Source organism: Marmota flaviventris, chromosome X (genome assembly GCF_047511675.1).
Source record: "Marmota flaviventris isolate mMarFla1 chromosome X, mMarFla1.hap1, whole genome shotgun sequence".
Taxonomy (NCBI): Eukaryota; Metazoa; Chordata; class Mammalia; order Rodentia; family Sciuridae; genus Marmota; species Marmota flaviventris.
The window spans coordinates 102024284-102043236 of NC_092518.1; the positions used below are offsets into that span (position 1 = coordinate 102024284).

The 18953-nt window shown below is 42.0% G+C and overlaps 1 protein-coding gene across 1 annotated transcript in view; it reads left to right on the forward strand.

Moving 5' to 3' along the window:
* The first annotated feature begins 16139 nt into the window (after nucleotides 1-16139).
* Il13ra1 (interleukin 13 receptor subunit alpha 1) overlaps nucleotides 16140-18953 on the forward strand; it is a 58857-nt gene continuing 56043 nt past the window's right edge. Inside the window, exon 1 of the mRNA XM_027930850.3 lies at nucleotides 16140-16259. Coding sequence (XP_027786651.1) covers nucleotides 16181-16259 — 79 coding nt within the window. The 5' untranslated portion in view covers nucleotides 16140-16180. The remainder of the gene's footprint in view (nucleotides 16260-18953) is intronic.

The following is an 18953-nucleotide window of genomic DNA, read 5'->3' on the forward strand; positions in this document are numbered from 1 at the left end:
TTATTATTTATTACCATTAAGGTATTGGGGATTGAACCCTGGGATACTTTACCACTGAGCTATACTCTGAGTCCTTTTTTATTTTTATTTTTTATTTTGAGACAGAGTCTCACTGAGTTGCTTAGGGAATCATTAAATTGCTGAGGCTGGCCTTGAACTTGAAATCCTCTTGTCTCAGCCTACTGAGTCACTGGGATTATAGTCATGCTCCACCATACCCAGCCACAAATGTTAACATTTTGATCTAAATTTTTCATTGATTTCTGGTATTTTTTGAACCCCTATTCTGTGCCCAAACAGGATACTGGACATTGAGGATACTTTGAGCCAATAACACCATAACATTCTTTTTTCAGAACTTTTTTCTTCTTTAGTAGATTTATGTTGATTTATAAGATACAAATACAGGACTGGGGTTGTGGCTTAGTGGTAGAACACTTATCTAGCACATGTGAGGCATTAGGTTTGATCCTTAGCACCACATGAAAAATTAAATAAATAAAATAAAGTTTAAAAAGATACAAATATATATTTATAAGTTCAATGCACATTTGACAATTTGATGTTTGACATGCAACAAAGAATATACATTTAAAGTCTAAAATTGTATGTTTTGATATATGTATACACTTGTGAAGCCATCCCCAAAATCAATATAATGAACCCATTCATTTCCCCCCAAAATACTGTAACATTCTTGAATATGTACTACTACTGTCAAAAGTCTCAGCTCTGTTAAGAAGTATTTTTAAAGTGTCTATTTAAGGTTTTTTTAGCTGCAAGGACCATTTCTTTTTTTTTGTGTGTTTGTTGTGATATATTGAGGCCTGTGTATAATTCTAATTTTCCAAGAATATAACCCAGTGGTTTGAAGTTCAATAAGTTTATGCATTTGAATGATGGTAGTTGTTGTAATTTATTAAAAGATACAATATTTTCAAATGTTGATGATTTACTATGGCTTAAATTCTTTATAACAGAATTGAAATAATTACCTAATTTCCATGTCTTATGGTAATTTTGTTCCTTTCTTCACTTTATTTTTTTGCATTACAATTCTTAATACACCTTTATACCACAATTTATCATATCTCTGTATATAAGGTATGTTGACACCAAATTCACATCTTCATACATGTATTTTGTATAATGATGCCTGCCAAAATAAATGTCAAGATAATTATTGAGCAAATATTTTATGGAGAAAATTGCTTCACTTTTTACATAGAGGATACCACAAAAGTAGAACATGTATTCTATCTGACATTCTTTGCGTTTTCAGGAAATGTTGTAAAAAATTAGAAAGAAAAAGTAAATTTTTAAAAAAGTAAACAGTGTTGTGAATGCTATGAAATATGCTATGTATAGTGTACAGGATTCAATTGTATAAACCTGAAAATAAAATATTTCATCTCCCCCCAAAAAAAATAAAAAATAAGAAAATAAATTTTTTAGACTAATATTCAGTGTTTGTCAAAGGTATTACACACAGTTTCCTGGAAATAACAGTAACTACTCCTTTTATTGAGCATTTGCTATGTGCAAGGGCCTATTCTGAGAACTTTCAATGTATGAACACATTGAATCCTCACAACTACCCTCTGAAATAGGTGTCATTATTATCATATCTCCATTTTCAAAAGAAGGAAGCTGAGGCCCTAATAAGTTAAGTAACTTGCACATAGTCTCAGAAATAGGAAGTGGTGGAGTCAGGATTCCTACCAAGCAGTCTGGCTCTGGAGCCCTTGCTCTTAACGACTATGAAATCTTATTTTAGGATCACTAATTTTGCAGTTATGATATTTTGGGTTGTTGCTGTGCAGTGGGTGAAATCATTAGCATGAGTTGATATTTGAACTCCAACATGGTACAGCTTTAATTAGCATCATCCCATGAAGTGTGTATGGCTTATGTTCTTAATCAGAGAGCAAACTTCTGAAAAACAGACAATATTTTTTAGGTCACCATGTACCTTGAAAGTGTTTTCTGCCCACAGAAGGTTGTCAGTATTTACTAAATGGTTAAAAGAAAACACACCAATATTTCCACACTGAGGCATTAAAAAGTTTAATTTCCTAGGTCAATCAGAAAAGATAATTCTTAAGAAAGCCTCTTGTACTATTTTGGTTCTCGTCAATCATTTTGTTAATAGTAACTTTTTAAAAATTTTTGGTGTTAGGGATTGAGCCCAGGGACACTTAACCACTGAGCCATGTCCCCAGTCCTTTATATGATTTACTTTGAGACAGGGTCTCCCTGAGTTGCTGAGGTCCTCACTAAGTTGCTGATGCTGGCTTTGAACTCCAGATCCTCCTGCCTCAGCCTCCCAAGCTGGTGGGATTATAGGAGTGCACCACCATGCCCTGCTATCCTTTCTATTTTTATTGTGATAAACTATACATGATGCAAAATGCACCATGTTAGCAATTTTTTATTTTTGGTACTGGGGATTGAATCCAGAGGTGCTTTATCACTGAGCTACATCCCCAACACTTTTTATTTTTTATTTTGACACAGTGTCTTGTTTTGAGCCTTGCTAAATTGCTAAGGCTGATCTCCATCTTGGGAGCCTCCTGCCTCAGCCTCCCAAGTCACTGGGATTATAGGCATGCACCATCATGCCCAGCAGTAATTTTTAATGTACAATTCATACTGTTCTGCAACCATCACGGCTATCCATCTCCAGCAATATTTTGTCATCCCCAAAAGAAAACTGCTCACATTACCAGTAAATCCCTCGTTTGGCTGTCCCCAGACCCTTATAACCATTATTCTACTTTCTGACTCTTTGAATTTGACTATACCAAGTATCACATAGCAGGGGAATATTGATGCAGTATTTCTTATTTTGTAACTGGACTATTTCACCTAGCATGATGCCTGCAATGTCCATTCATGTTGCAGCATGTGTCAGAATTTTCTTCTTTAAAAAGAATGAATAATATGGGCTGGGGTTGTGGCTTAGTGGTAGAGTGCTTGCCTAGCACGTGCAAGGCCCTACATAAAAATAAATAAATAAAATAAAGGGCATCATGTCCATCTACAACTAAAAAATTATTTTTAAAAGAATGAATAATATTCTATACTATGTGTATTCCACATTTTCTTTATCCATTTAATCAATTTGTAACAAGAGCCCCTTTCTTGTAACTGGGGTCCACTTTATGTTTTGAATATAAACCATGCTATTGGCCTCTGGTGGCTTATTTAAAAACTGATGTGTTTTCTTCTCTCCTCTTCTCCCTCTTACCCTGCCTAAATGTGGGAAAACAAGATTGACCTTCTTCCTGTCCTAAGCCAAGTTATCTGTCCTTCCATTTGCTGCCCATTGAACAAAGAAACTGGATCTGAAAATGGAAAAACAGCTTTCTTAAAAATAAAGTTGAGGATTAATTACATCTACTGATAATATCTGGAAAACAGCCCTTTTTAAAGTACTCTATCCCTTCTAGCAGTGAGAATGGCAGCTTCTGTAACATAAGTCCTTGCCTTTCTCTGCCACAGTCTGGCTGGGCACATTCCGACTAAACTGTGGCTCTCAACATTTCTCCTTTGCTAGCAAAGCAACAAAAATTATTTTTCCTTTTTCTCAAAACCTTGTCTTCATTATTGAATTGGCATTGGGTACAAGGATTGAGCTTTCAGTATTACGTTGATGAACATTTGGATTGTTCCCACTATTTGGCAGTATGTCTAATTTGTTTTATTCTTTCTTTTTTATTTTCAGTGCTGGGGATTGAACCCAGAGCCTCGCACAGGCTAAGCAGTTGCTCCTCCACTGAGTCACACCTATTGTCCTACATAATTTGTTAAATAACCTCCATGCTATTTTCCATAGCACCTGTGTCATACATTTCACCAGCAGTGCACAAATATTTCAATATCTACACAGGCTCACCAACACTGGTTGCTTTCTGTTTTTTTATTGTTTATTTTTATTTGGGACAGGGAAGTACTGTGGATTGAACCTAGTGGTGCTTAACCACCGAGCTATATCCCCAAACCTATTTTGTATTTTATTTAGAGACAGGGTCTCATAGAGTTGCTTAGCACATCTCTTTGCTAAGGCTGGCTTTGAACTCATAATCCTCTTGCCTCAGACTCCTGAGACACTGGGATTACAGGTGTGCACCACTGCGCCTGGCCTTTTTAAATTTTTATTTAGAGACAGGGTCTCATTAATTTGCTTAGGACCTTGCCAAGTTGCTGAGGCTGGCTTTGATTCTCCTGTCTCAGTCTCCCAAGCTGCTGGGATTACCGGCATGTGTAACCATACTCAGACTTTAGTGTGTGTGTGTGTGTGTGTGTGTGTGTGTGTGTGTGTGTGTTTTAATAATAACCATCCTATGGGCTGGGGCTGTTGCTCAGTGGTAGAGCGCTCATCTGGCACACGTGAGGCACTGGGTTCAATCCTCAGCACCACATAAAAATAAAATAAAGGTGTTGTGTCCATCTACAGCATATATATATATATTCCTAATAGATGTGAAGCAGTATCTCATTATGGTTTTAATGTGCATCTCCCTAAGGTTTATGCCTTATATTTTGTCTATTTTATCTTATTTTAAATAAATCATAGTCCCTGTTAAATGCCTTAAGAGAATTCAAGTATTTATTTACCAGCAAGTAATCCTCACATGTCTACCAGTTGCTAAATTTCTTTTGTTTAAATTCAAGTATACCTGTGTGTGAAGAAACTCATTGTTTCAATAGTTAAAGCATTAATATGGCAGGCACTGTGCTAGACACTTGTCACAAGTTAGGTTCCCTAGGAAGTAAACTTTTGGACAGGTTATTAAGGAGGGAGTGCCCTGTGATGAATTCTTATGCAAGATAGGGGGGGGGGGGAGGCAGCATTGAGGTCTTCCACAATTTTTAAGAGTTTAAAGATTCCTGAGATCAGCACATACCAGGGGAAGTAGAACTCCCATTAGTCATTTCCAATCAGTCTGGGGTTGAGGATGTAGCCTAATGGTAGAGCACCTGCCTCATATGAGGCCCTGGGTTTCTCCCCTACTACCACAAAATAAAAATAATAATACTTTATCTGGATACTAAAATTGAAAGACCCTTTTTTCTCTCCCCCATCTACCCCATTTATATTATTTCTCTCTCTCTTTTCTCCTTCCATTTTCTCATTCTTTCCTAAAACTCTCTCCCCTCTTAAATGCGTTTCCTTCTTTGCCCCTGTGTACCTGTTTTCCAGTATATGTTTAGTTCACATCCCACTCCTCCAATATTTTGTAAGAAATCAAATTGCGCTGGGGTTGTGGCTCAGTGGTAGAGTGCTTGCCTAGCACATGTGAGGCCCTGGGTTAGATCCTCAGCACCACATAAAAATAAATAAAATAAAGATATTGGGCCCAGCTAAAAAATAAATAAATAAATAAATAAATAAATAGATAAATAAAATTGCTCCTGCAATTGCTATAATATGCTGGCAGCATCATACTCCTTGATGAAGAAAGATAAGATAGATTATATATAGTTTGTTTTTCAGAACTTCTGAATCATAGAAAGGCATCTTGTTATTGTCTCTGCTAATAGTCATTTTGAGTCCCTGGGAATAGATTGTATTTCACCTACACCTTAAAGTGAAATTGCAGTTTTGTAATAAGGAAATTTCAAAAAAAAATTCCAACAGAGTCTATTTAAAATTTATCTTGAAGAATAAAAGTGTATAAATTGCCATCAAAACATTAGATTCTCAGGGCTGGGGTTGTGGCTCAGTGGTAGAGCGCTTGCCTAACATGTGTGAGGCCCTGGCTTCAATCCTCAGCACTACATAAAAATAAATAAATAAAATTAAAAAATTAGATTCTCAAAATCAAAAGATTAGATTAGATTCTAAAAATCAACCACTTGAAATATGGAAGTTCAGCACCTCTGTTTATTTCAATCCAAGTGTGGAAACCACCAGAGAACAGAAAAGCACCCAAAATTCCACCAAGTGCCAGTGTTCTTCCATTCACACAATATATCTTGAGAGAATGTCATGCTACAAAGGACACAGAAAAAGCAAAGATCTGAAGTAACTGGAGTGAGGAATCTCCACAGCCATCAAATACCAAATTAGAAGAGGCCTTCTTTTTTGGGTTTGGGGACTTTTTGCTTTTTGGAAAGAAAATAGGTTGCTTTCTCCAATTATCATGAAAAGAATATATACAGTCTGCTAAATTTAGTTGCAGCTCTGTCACAACAATGATGACAAAATTTTCCTGACCACATTGTGCTTGAGTACAAATGGTTCCTCTTTCTAGGCTCTGGTTCGTGCATATACAAATTCCTAGTGAGCTGACACCCACTGTTCTACAACAGTACTCCTTGAGAGTCCAGAGTAATGATCCAGCTGTCCCTTGAAGGGGAAGATGCAAAGACTTAACCTATATCCTTGTTGGTGAGATCTGTTGTCTTTATAGCCATTCAGGGTCCCAGCTGATCCAGTTTCAACATGGCCAGCCTAGACCGTCACACAGAGTTGGCTGTGTATTGGGTAATACCTTTGCCACCTAGTAGAGCAGGTATCAGTAGACAAGGGACTGTACACTCTCATTCTGCCCCTACTGTGCCCCTCCACGCTGACTCTCTCCCACAAGTGGCTTTATTGTTGCAGCTTACACATGTACCTGGCCTGAGGATAAAAGGGCAAGAACAAACAGGAAATTGAGCAAAGGAGAAATGAAAGAAAAAAGACTGAGAACAAATAGGACAATGCCAGTAGAAAGGAGAACAACAGAAGCGGAACCATGAGCTATGAGGGAACTATGAAGATGAAAGAATACTAGAAATGCTAATAAAAGTTCCCATTTCTTAGTACTCATTATGGGCTATGTACGACATAAATATTTCATGTGAGTTTCTTCATCTCGTATCTCACATTTCCTTATAATAAACCTTCTGGTAGACACTGTTATGCCTATATTACAAAGGATCAAAGATACTGTGAAGTGAAAAAAAAAAAAAGAAAAAACCCCTCAAAACATTAAAAAAAAAAAGTCAAGAGAAGAGAGGACAAGAAACAGAAAAATGAGCCAGGAGCAGTAGCGCATGCCTATAATCCCACAACTAAGGAGGTGGAGGCAGGAGGATTCCCAAGTTCAAAACCAGCCTCAGCAACTTAGCAAGGCCCCTAAACAACTTAGTGAGACACTGCCTCAAAATAAAAAATGAAAAGGACCAGGGAAGTGGACCAGTGGTTAAGTGCCACTGGGTTCAATCCCCAGGTGCCAAAAAAAAAAAAGAAGAAGAAGAAGAAGAAGAAAAGAAAATGAGGCAAATAGCACAAAATCAGATGGTAGAAATAAGTATAATTAGAAGGAAATGGGAACCAGGGATGTAGTTCAGTGGTTGAGTGTTTGCTTAGCATGGACAAGGCCCTGGGTTTGATCCCCAGCACAAGGGAGAAAAAAGGCAAATGTAAATGAACTAAATGCTACAGTTAAAGGGCCATGATTTCCTATGGGATAGAAAACACAAATTTGGCTGGATGTGATGATGCACACCTGTAATCCCAGCAACTCGGGAGGCTGAGGCAGAAGGATTGTGAATTGAAAGCCAGCCTCATCAATCTAGCAAGACCCTAGGCAACCTAGCAAGATCCTGGGCTGGGGATGTGGCTCAAGCGGTAAGCGCGCTCTCCTGGCATGCGTGCGGCCCGAGTTCGATCCTCAGCACCACATACAAACAAAGATGTTGTGTCCGCCAAAAAAAAAAAACTAAGAAATAAATATTAAGAAATTCTCTCTCTCTTTCTTTAAAAAAAAAAAAAAGATCCTATCTCTCAATAAAATAAGATTGGAGATAATGCTCACTGGTTAAGTGCCCCTGGGTTCAATGTCTAGCGCCCCCCCAAAAAAATAAATCAATAAAATAAATAAATAAAAGAATCCAGAAGGAAATTGGCAAAGCAGGGGATCTAGTGTCATCCTAAAACTCCAGTTTATAGGAATACTGTCCTGTAAACTGGAGCTGCAGAGTGAAATGACTGGCCCTTGCTTCTGAGCTGAGAAGTAGCAAGTCTGGTCTCCATCTCTTAGTCCAGAGCGCAGGCCCCCATAGCACAGTACTAGGTATGCAATTGACAAAATCAGAAGCAATTTTCTCTATGACCAAGGGTCAGAAAAGGCAGTCAAGGTGAAAGGGTGTGGGAAAGATAGGGATAATGTGGGAACTACATTGGGATGAGTTTTGCTGCTCCTCCTGATACCTGTTGTTTTTCAAGTTAAAAGTGAGGCCTTACAGGGCTCAGAGGCACGCACAGGCCTGTAATCCTAGCAACTGAGGAGGCTGAGGCAGGAGGATTGCAAATTCAAACCAACACAGCCTCAGCTACTTAGAGACTCAGCTTGACCTTGTCTCAAAATAAAAAGGGCTAGGGATGTGGCTCAGGGGTTAAGCACCCCTGGGTTCAACACCTGGTACCCAAACAACAACAACAAAAAACAACCAACCAACCAACCAACCAATCAACCAAACAAACAAAAAACACATGAGGCTTCAATTCTGTGTTTGCATAGGGATCTATTCAAAATCCAGGTGTGCAAAGTGAACTCTGGGGATGCAAATCAGAGTGTTGATTCCTGGAGCAGAGGCGCTGGTATGCAAACCACTTTCTTCTCAGAGAGGCATTGTGGACTGAGGCAAAAGGGACTAGAGGTTTCTTTGGGTAAATGTAAATATTAATTATCCTCTCTTTCAAGGCAAACAATGAAGACCTTTCAGCACAAGAAGGTGCAGGTGACTTAACATGCAAATGGCACATTTGAATCTTTAATCTGAGGACCCCAGAGACTAAGATACTTATGCTAAGGAGCAAAAGTGGTGATGCACTAACGTGGCTGTTAAAAGCTGCTCTTGACAGGGCACGAATTGGACCAGTCTTGCCTGGGCTAGTAAAGAGGGGCAGGGTTTTAGATGAGCAGTGGAGAGGGTGCAGTGACAAGGTCGAGGAGAGCTGGGGGATGTAGTCCAGTGGTAAATTCGTCATCTAGCATGTGCAGTCCTAGGTTCCATCCACAGCACTGCAAAAAAAAAAAAAGGAAGGAAGGAAGGAAGGAAGGTTGTAGGGGGATGATCCTGGCTGAGATAATGGGGTAGCAGCAATGAGGACAGCACCTGAACCAGAAGCCAAAGGAGGGTCCTTGGATGCTAACATACAGAGGCACTTCCTGAAGCGTTGGAAAGCAGAGCAGGACCCATTTCAGAGAGGGTTTACAGCCTGAAGAGTGAAGCTACAGAGCATCTGGGGGGAATATTGTAAGTTCTCATGGGGAACAAGAGACAGCAGTGTTTCCATGCCCCCAGGCACACTCTTGCATACAGAAGTACCCCAGGTAGTTTTATCCTGGAAGAATCAGCCTCACAGATCCTCAGCCCCGACTGCAGAAAGTTTGCATAAAGGCTGTCCCTAGTCCTGACTGCCAATACCTCGAATGGTCTCTTCTTGGTCTTCTTGCCTCCATGCAAGAATTAAGAAGTCTTGTGGAGTGCAGTTTTGCACACCTGTAATCCCAACGACTCTGGAAGCTGAGGCAGGAAGATGGCAAGTTTAAGGCCAGCCTCAGCAACTAAGTGAGGCCCTGTCCAAAAATAAAAAGGACTGGGGATGTAGCTCTGAGGTAGGGCATTTGCCTAGAATACATGGGGCCCTAGGTTTCATCCCCAGGACAGGAAAAAAAAAAAGAATGAAGACATGGTAATTCATATTAGAAAGTCAGCTGTCCCAAATGCCATTTTTATTATGTTACCACCTTGTTTGTGAAAGCCTTACTTGTCTCCTTGTTGTTTATGAGCAAGCTACAAACTGACCTCCTCTTCCCCCTTCCTCCTCCTTTTTTCTTGTGTCTCTCATACCCTGGTTATCCTTTGAGGTCTGGTTTAACTCTGTCTTCAACAAGAAGCCTTCTAAAGCAATTCCAGTCACAATTGTTTGTGTTGCCTTTCTCTGAACCTATACCACAGATGAACTTTTTGCCACTTTTGTTTGTTTGTTGCATTTTCTCTCATTGTTGTGTATACTTTTCCACAGTTTAGACTGGGAGTTTCCCAAGGTCAGAAACTTGCCTTTTGTTTGTTGGTTGCTATCCCTCATAGTACTTAACAAAGCATAATTTATTTATTCATTAATTATATTTTTTGAGCATGTACTACATGGCAGGCACAATTCTGGTTGCTGGAGATACAGCTGGGAACAAACAGGAAAAACAATTCTGCCCTCATTCAGCTTACATTCTAGCTTGGAGAGATATTGATCCAGGAATGGGGAGGAGGACGGTGTTTGTGGAGCTTGCCATTTTTGATGGGGTGGCCAAGACAGGCCTCAATGGGAAATCTGAATGAGGTGAGGGAGTGAGACATGGATATTTTGGGGAGAGGAAGCAAATAGCAGAGCAAATAGGCACAGAAAAGGAGCTGAGGCAGCATTGTGCTTGGCATGTGTGAGGAACAGCCAGGAGGTCAGTGTGGCTGGAAGAGAGTAAGGGAGTTGGGTAGGAGATGTTAGAGAGGTAATGGGGTCAGGTAGGATAGGGCCTTGGAGGTCACTGTGATGACTTTGATATTGGAGAATTCTGAGCAGAGGAACATCTTATTGAATTAAAAAGTTAGGGCATGGTGGTGCATGCCTGTAATCCCAGTGACTCAGGAGGCTAAGACAGGAGGATTGAGGCTAGTCTCAGCAATTTAGTAAGACACTGTTTCAAAATTAAAAAATAAAAAAAAGAAGAAGGGCTGAGGATGTAACTCAGTGGTAAGGCACCCTAGGCTCAATCTCCAGTACTGCCAAAAAATAAATAGTTTAGTACTGGGGGTGTAGCCCACTGGTAGAATTTTTGCCTAGCATGTGTGAGGCCCTGGCATGGATTCCCAGTACTACAAAAAACAATAGCAAATTTCATCTAATGAACACTGTAGGAAGCCTACAGGTCTATGGACTTCAGATCTTGAGCAGCCACCTCAGCGGCATGCCTACTCTGTCTCAAACTAAACCCAAAGCTTTCTACCAGAGGCCAGAGGTTTCTTATACAAAAGCACTTCCTTGAGTGAATTCGAATAAACCTATAGAAGAAAACCACTTGCTGAAGACTAGGGACCTTCAATTCAATTAATCCTCAACACTAAGGGAAGGACATGTGTCCCTAACCAAGTTACAGTCATCATTTTATTCTCTGTTGTCCCCAAGCCACTTTGAATAAAGTTAGAATCTAAGAGCAGCGTGTTTCTGTGTATACATGGCCTCAAGATAAGGATGTATGTCCTTTCCAATCCTGCCCCTAAGCTTCTTATGGGTGAAAATTCTGGAGTTACTCTTGACAGACAGAGTCCTTGACCTCCAAGGAGTTGGCTCCAGTAGCAAAAATAGAATGCACACAAATCTCTATTATTTGCTATGACAGTGGAACTTGTTGAGTGTCGTGAGCCTACACACAGGAGGAAACAGAATTTTGCATTTGGGGGTTAAGAGAACTACCAAAAATGTGATATGTGATGGAAAAGCTTTTGAAGCAAAAGGTTTGTAGTGACAAAAATATCAGAAGTGTCAAACAGGATCAAGGAAAGTAGTAAATGAGCTGGTCCTATTTCCGGTCCTCATCACTGGTCCTGTAGACTATTTATAGCAAAGGTCTTCAAACTGGTCCTGAAGATTCACCCTCCACAAGACAGATATTCTCCATGTGAAAATCTGATCACTTCATTCCCCAGCTTATGCTTTTTAAATGACACCCCTCTCCTGAAATGCCACAAAGGGAAGTCCTAACAAGCCAGGCCTAGGAGCTGTAGGAGGCCATAGAGCCAGTGCAGACAGGGAACACGTGCTCTGTAGACACAGTGGCAGCTACTTCTTGGCCTCTTATGACTGTTGCACACTGGAACTAAGGTCGAATACAATTACAGAACTTTTGGTTTCTTTAAAGAACCTAGAGATCTGGGGCCTTAGGCAAAATGTGATTTTTTTTTTTTTCATTTTGGCATCTAAAGTCAAGTGAATTTAAACAGTTATGGGCCAAAGAAAAGTGCTCACAAGAAGGTTGGGGGTGTAGTTCAGTTTCAAAGTACTTGCTTAACATGCTGGAGGCCTTGGGTTCAATCCCCAGTCCCCTCCCCTGCCCCAATACACACACACATATACAAATAAGCAAAATTGTCCACAAGGGACATTCAGCCTGAAGGTGGCCAGTCAGCTAGTAGTGCTAGAGTTCTGAGTGGCCTGGGAGCCCAGCTGGAAATAAAGCTGGGAAAAGTCTGAGGAATCCAATCAGTCATGAAGAGGCAATCCTATGGGTAAAGGAGTTGGGACTTCCTTTTGTGGCATTTCAGGAGAGGGGTGTCATTTAAAAAGCATAAGCTGGGGAATGAAGTTATCAGATTTTCACATGGGGAACATCTGTCTTGTGGAGAGGGTGAATCTTCAGGACCAGTTTGAAGACCTTTGCTATAAACGGTCTACAGGACTGGAGATAAAGACCGGAAATAGGATCATGGAGGTGAGGAGTGGGGAGAACAGACCCATGGGATGGTTTACAGTCTAGGAAGTGACTACATCTACATGGCTAGATAGCAGGATGGAGGCACTGGGAGTGCTAGTTACAAGAAAGGAAAGCCTCAAGACTAAGTAGTTTTTTAAATTTTATTTTTTAAACATTTATTTTTTTTAGTTGCAGTTTCACACAATACCTTTATTTATATGTGGTGCTGAGGATCAAACCCAGGGTCTCACACATGCTAGGCGAGCGCTCTACCACTGAGCCACAACTCTAGCCCCTCAAGACTAAGTAATTTTAGCATTTATCTTCCACTGATTTTTGTCAAGCAAGTGGACAATCAATGGGTAGAGACCAATGAACAAAAGACAACAAAAAGTATTCTAGTTCAAGATTTCTCAACTTTGGCACTATTGCCATTTTGAGCAGGATAAGCCTTTGTTGTGGAGGGTATCCTATACATTTTAGAATACGAATAGTATACCTGTCCTCTACCCACTGGATTTCAAAAGCAGGCCCCTCCCCCAGTCATGACAACCTAAAATATCCCCAGACATTGCCAGATGTCCCCTGGGGGGGGGGGCAAAATTTCACCTCTTCTTGGGACCATTGCTCTAAAGTCAGAAGTAGGGAAATTCCCTTTCTGTGACTTCCCCTTTCTCATTGCATTGCAGTGGTGTGAGGATCTGTCTGGATTTTGTTTGATAAATGGTAGAAGATCCTTTGTGAGATTTTTACTTAAGAGACCAGCATTTTCTGCTAAACCGTTGTGTATGTTAGTGCCTATGTCCTTTTTGAACTCATGAGGATATTTCTCACTGGCTAGAGAGACACACACTTTTGCAAAAAAGGACATCATTCTTTCCTGTCAGATGTTTTCTTGTCTCTATCCTCTTCCACTTCCACTTACAGATAAAGGGAGATCCTCAGTGAGAAGGGTCAAAATCAAAAAGATCAAAACAGCTCACTGGAGCAGCTGAGGGGCACAGGTCAGCCCAGGACTCTAAGCCATCCCAAGGTAAGGCAGGACAGGTGACTGGTAGTCTCATGCCCAAGTCATCAGGGCTCTAAGGGTTAAAGCTAAACTTCATGTTTCCTCATCATGATTTTGATTACTCAAAGCCAAACTGATGAGAGTTTCTTGTTTATACAGTTCCTGGAAAGCTTTCCATTTATCTGCATTCTTCTGCAGACCAGGACAGTGGCCTAATTCAATCCAAGATACCCTTTGAATAAATTAAACAGAATTTACAAAGAAAGGTTTTATGTTGAAGAAACAGCGTTCCTAACCCTCTCTACCACCTTCAAAAAGAATTTTTTTAAAAATTATTACTGGATGTGTAAGGATCAGAAAGAAAGGGAACCTACTCCAGGTTCTTAGTCATGGACAATAGGCCTGAATTATCTTGGTGGAAGGAAATCAGGTTCCTTCCATCCCCGTGCCACGGTTTCTCTTTTTCCTCACAATGCTCAAATTCTCAGGGCCTTTTATGGAGGTTAATGACAAGTCACAAACCTTATTTTTCTAATCATTTGCTGGCATTATGGTTTATTTTATTTTAAAAACACCGCTTGATCTATGCCAGGTAGTACCCATAATGGCACTCAGCCAGTCCCCAGGGCCTCCTCTTCCAACTGGAGACTCCTTAAAAGGCAGATGACATATCATTTTGGAAATGTTATTATAAACGCATTATATTAATGTTTATAGCAAATGTTAACAAGTGTGTATGTCTGTGGTGATAGGGGAGGGGAGGCCTTGAGTTAGAGAATGGCCAACCTATTTGCAGAGGGATTTAAAAATAATAGTAATATCTGTCAGTTCTATATGCTTTGATAATTTATGGAGTGTTTTCATAAATATGACTTTACTCAAATATATATCAAGGATTTATACTGAACCTTTAATTGCAAGAAGAATCAACACCCTAAGAGACAATGCAGGCAGGCCCTCCTCCTAGAAGCCTTCGCTCTCATAATACACCCTTCTTTGTGTCCCATAATTCCATGTTCTTGCCCTTATAATAGACTCTTAAACTGGCTGCAGCTCTTTGTTGGCACCATCTGCTGTTTGTGTGTGTGTGTGTGTGTGTGTGTGCGCGCGCGTGGTGCTGAAGATGGAACCCAGGGACTTGTGCATGTTAAGCATAAACTCTATCACTGACACCCCCAGCCAAGGTCTGGTTATAAAGATTGTCTTCCACAGTTCCTGGAAGAACACTTCATAAATATTTATTGAACCTGAAGGCCTTCATTCCAAGAGTGGATCATTTGTTTTGACTGGGTTAAACATCCCAATGCCCTTTGGGTGAGGTTGATACTAGGTACACTATCAGCTGTTTTATTGCTATATTTTTTGCAACTGCTTTTCAGGTATATACGTTGACTTAATTTGCCCCCAATGCACCTAACTTAATGAGTCTCATAATCCATCCAGACATGACTCTTTCCTAGAGGGGATGATGATAAAATAATGCTTCCTACAACATACTCTGATCCCTAGCACCTGAGGATGTATTGTCTTACATTGTAAAAATGACTGCAAATGTGATTAAATCAAGGATTTTATGCTGGAAAGATTATTGTGGATTATCTGGAAAGCCCTGTCTAATCCAAGGGTCTTTATAAGGGAAAAAATGGAGGCAGGAACAGAAAGGGAAGCAAACAGAGGTCTGAGTGGTACAGCAACAAACCAAGGAATGTGGGCAGCCTAGAAAGTGGAAAAGTCAGGAAACAGATTCTCTTCTACAATCTTGAAAAGAAATGCACTTTGATTTTAGGTTAGTGAGACTTCAGACCTCCAGAAGAGACCAAATTTGTGATTTGTTGTAGCAGCAGTGGGAAACTCATAAGGGTTCTCTTTCTCCTTCTTCCTCAACCTCTCACAGGCACCTAATTTCAATGTATTCAATGGTAGCCTTCCAACTCATCCCATGCTCTCAATTGTATGTCCTTGAATATATATATATAGGTTGTGTGCTTTCAAAAATACAAGTACATTGTATGGTACTGTCCTTCATATTTGGAATGTTGCTTTTTTATAAAAATGCAACTCAATATACTACATCACCAGCTTTCAGATATACAGTTTATCCTTCTCATAAAGCACAGGTGCTACCAAATCTCCTATTTGGACTTTCAAGTCCACCCAGTGAAGTAGGGCTGGTGTTAGTAACCCTGGAGTCAGAGTTTAAGAAACAAGGGCTCAGAGGTCAAGGGCTGGCAGGCAGGTTTCCCTACTCCCAGGCCAAGGTTCTTTCCACAGATGACAGTGCCCTAGTGTCCAGCAGGGCACAGCCCTTGGCACTTCTGAGGCCCCGCAAGTGCGCACCCAGCGGCTACGCCAGCGGGCACTGAATCCACGGCGCGGAGGGCGGGGGCTCGCAGGCTCTTGAGCTGGACCGCGACGTGGTCGAAGAAGTTGTGTTTGGTCAGAGATAGGACCTCGGAGACGGCGGGCTGTGGCCTGCAACAAGGCCAGGTGTCTGGAGCGCAGTGGGAGCCTCTGGAGCCGCCGGCGCCCCGCCCCCTCCGCCTGCGCTCGCCGGCTCGGGTTACCTGCGGCCGTGGGCGGGGCGGCCCTTCCCGTCTGCGCCGGCCCTCAGCCTCCAGGGCGGCGGAGCCGGGAAGTGGGAGAGGGAGCTAAGTAGGCGGAGACTGCCGAGGCTCCAGCCCGGCCGGGCTCCGAAGCAAGGGGCTGCATGGAGCGGCCGGCGCGGCTCTACGGGCTGTGGGCGCTGCTGCTCTGCGCCGGTGGCGGCAGGGGCGCCGCGCCCACAGGTGAGTGGGGCCCCTGGCCCGGGATGGAGGCTGGAGGGCTGGGGGTCGTAGGGGTCGCGGCCGAAAGTTCCGCGAGGGCACCGCGGGGCCGAGGGGTGCGTCGAGGCAGGCGCTGGGAGCTGCCCTCGCGTCGCCCCGCGTTCGGCGACCGCAACTCCCCGCGACGGCCGTCTGGGGTCCGTCGCTCACACTCAGTTCGAGGTGGGAGACCCAGAAGTGTCGGGGTTTTCCTGGGCGCGGTTGCTGTGGCAGCGGCAGCGGCGGAGCAGGGGGACGACGGCAGGCAGTCTCACTTCCCTTGAGCCTTCGAGAAGAGCCCAGGAGGCTAGCTCCCGGGGGCGGTACCGAAACATGCCTGTGGCTTTCCAAGTGAGCCCAGGAGGGGTTGAGGAAGCCGGAGATGGCAGGGACTGCGATCCAAGTCCGGGCGAGCCCGGAACTTCCCAGGATCTGCCCAGGGCGGCGCAGATCCTTACTATGGGAACGTGGCTTTTGGGGGGTGGAAGTTGACGGGAAGCTCTCAAGATTCTGATCCCTGTAGAAAAGGACGTGAGAGTCAGCCTTCTCTGGCATCTGAAATATCCGTAGGGGAAACCTGGAGCCCTATCTGGGCAGATCCTTCTCCCTTTAATAAATTTATGTTTTCGGATGATCTAGATATATGGAAAAGTTGCAAAGATTGTTCAGAAAGTTCCCCTATCCTTCTCAACCCTTTGCAGAAACTTTAGAATAATCAACACTGCAGAGTCGCTATGAAAATTAAAGATTAATGATGTATTCACGGACTATTCCTGGTATGAGTGGCCTTTGGGACATTTTGGGTAGCAATGGTAGCTCCAAATTTTATGGATTTTATTATTATATTGACACAAATATCAAGAATTTGCTTATTGCATTTTTACAAATGTGCTATGCTTTGAAACTCAAGTAAAAATGAGTCTGCTTTGTGCCAGGCAATGTTCTAAGGGGCTAAAGATGCCACAGTGAGCGAAATAGATCGAATTTTTGCCCTGCAGAGCTAATTTTTGCTCTGAGAAGGGGGGGGGGGAAGTAAAATATATGGTAGTCAGATGACACTAAATACTGTGGGGGAAAAACAAGACAGGTCACAGGTTTGCCATTGTAAATTTTTCAGACTTTATTGAAAAAGCAGCATTTGAGTAGAGACCTGAGGGAGGCTTGAAGTATGACAGTGTGTGTGTTTTTCTTGTGATGCTAGGGGTAGAACCCAGGGCCTCATGGATGCCAAGCAAGTGCTCTACCACTGAGCTACATCCTCAACCTTTAATAATTATTGAACTTTCTGCCTTATTTAGTGATGAGCCAGGCTCTGAAAATTGACTTAGAACCTTAGAGGAACAAGCATAATCTTTTCCTCCAGAGTGTTTCTAGTTCAACTGGGAACAGGTTTCCACAAACAGGTGAGGAAATTGCAGGTCAGAGAAGGGAAGGGACTTGTCTAAGGTCACCCATATTATTAGTTTCCTGATATTCAACCTTGCCACTGCAGCACCCTCCCTCCTACAGAGCCCTTCCCACACACACCTGAAACAACACCTGGCCTTCTAGACAATACTGGCAACCCCCAAATTAATTTTGTCACGGTGATTTGTTGGTAACTTGTTTACTTAGAATACAGAAACTTTTTCTCTCCATTAGAAATATCAGTAGAATTTGCATTGAGGTATGGTGGCAAAAACATTAAATATCTCCAGTCATGAGACTTGGATTTTGATAGTTATGACATTTACCAGCTGTGAGACTCTGAGTTAGTCATTTCCCCTTCCCTTGCATCATAGTTTTCTCATCAGTGAAATGCCAAGGTTGAAGTCCATAAGTTCGAACAGTTCTTGCATCTCTGAGCCTTTGAGTGTTTAAACATGATTAGGTTACCAGCTTAGTTTTAGTCTGGTTAGCTCAATAGCCCACTTTGTGGCAAGTCCTAATAAGAGGCAGCATTTATATAATATTTACTCTATGCCCAGCAATTTTCTAAGTGCTTTCTATTCCATTTCATCTTTACTGCCTAAACCGTAGGTGTTGTTACTAGTTCCATTTTGTATGTGAGGAAGCTGAGGCACAGTGAGGCTAAGACCCTTGCCCAAAAAAAGTGGAGAAGTGAGGCCTCTAACCCAAGCAGCCTGATTCCAGAGGCCATGCCCTTAACCCTTGTACTTAGTGTCCTTTTCAATAGAAGCGAGGGTAATCCTTAGTTGGCAGAGGAGCTGGTTGCTTTACAGGGCAGCAGGGCAGAACCAGTTGGGACCCGTGGAAGTATATGCAGACTATTCATTAAGAAGCAAATGATATATATGAGACTGCTTTTTATTAAGGCTGAACTGTGTAATCCAAACAATAAATACTATAGGCATTCAGAACAGAGGAAACTGTGAGGGTTGATAGTTTTATGGAAGAGGTAATATTTAAGCTAGACCTCAAAGATTGGTGGAATTTGAGTATGTGAGAAGTGATTCCCAGTAGGAGGTGGTTAGCAGGAGCAGACCCAGAGGTGAAGGTAAGAGTGTTCCTTTGTGGTCAGTAAGGAGCCTAAGTTGGCAGGAGAGGGTATTGGCAAGGTCAGTCCAGACAGAAGAGCTTTATTTGCCTTTTTTTTTGGGGGGGGTACTGGAGATTGAACCCAGGGGCACTTAACCACTGAACCACACCCCCAGCCCTTTTCATTTTGAGTCAGGG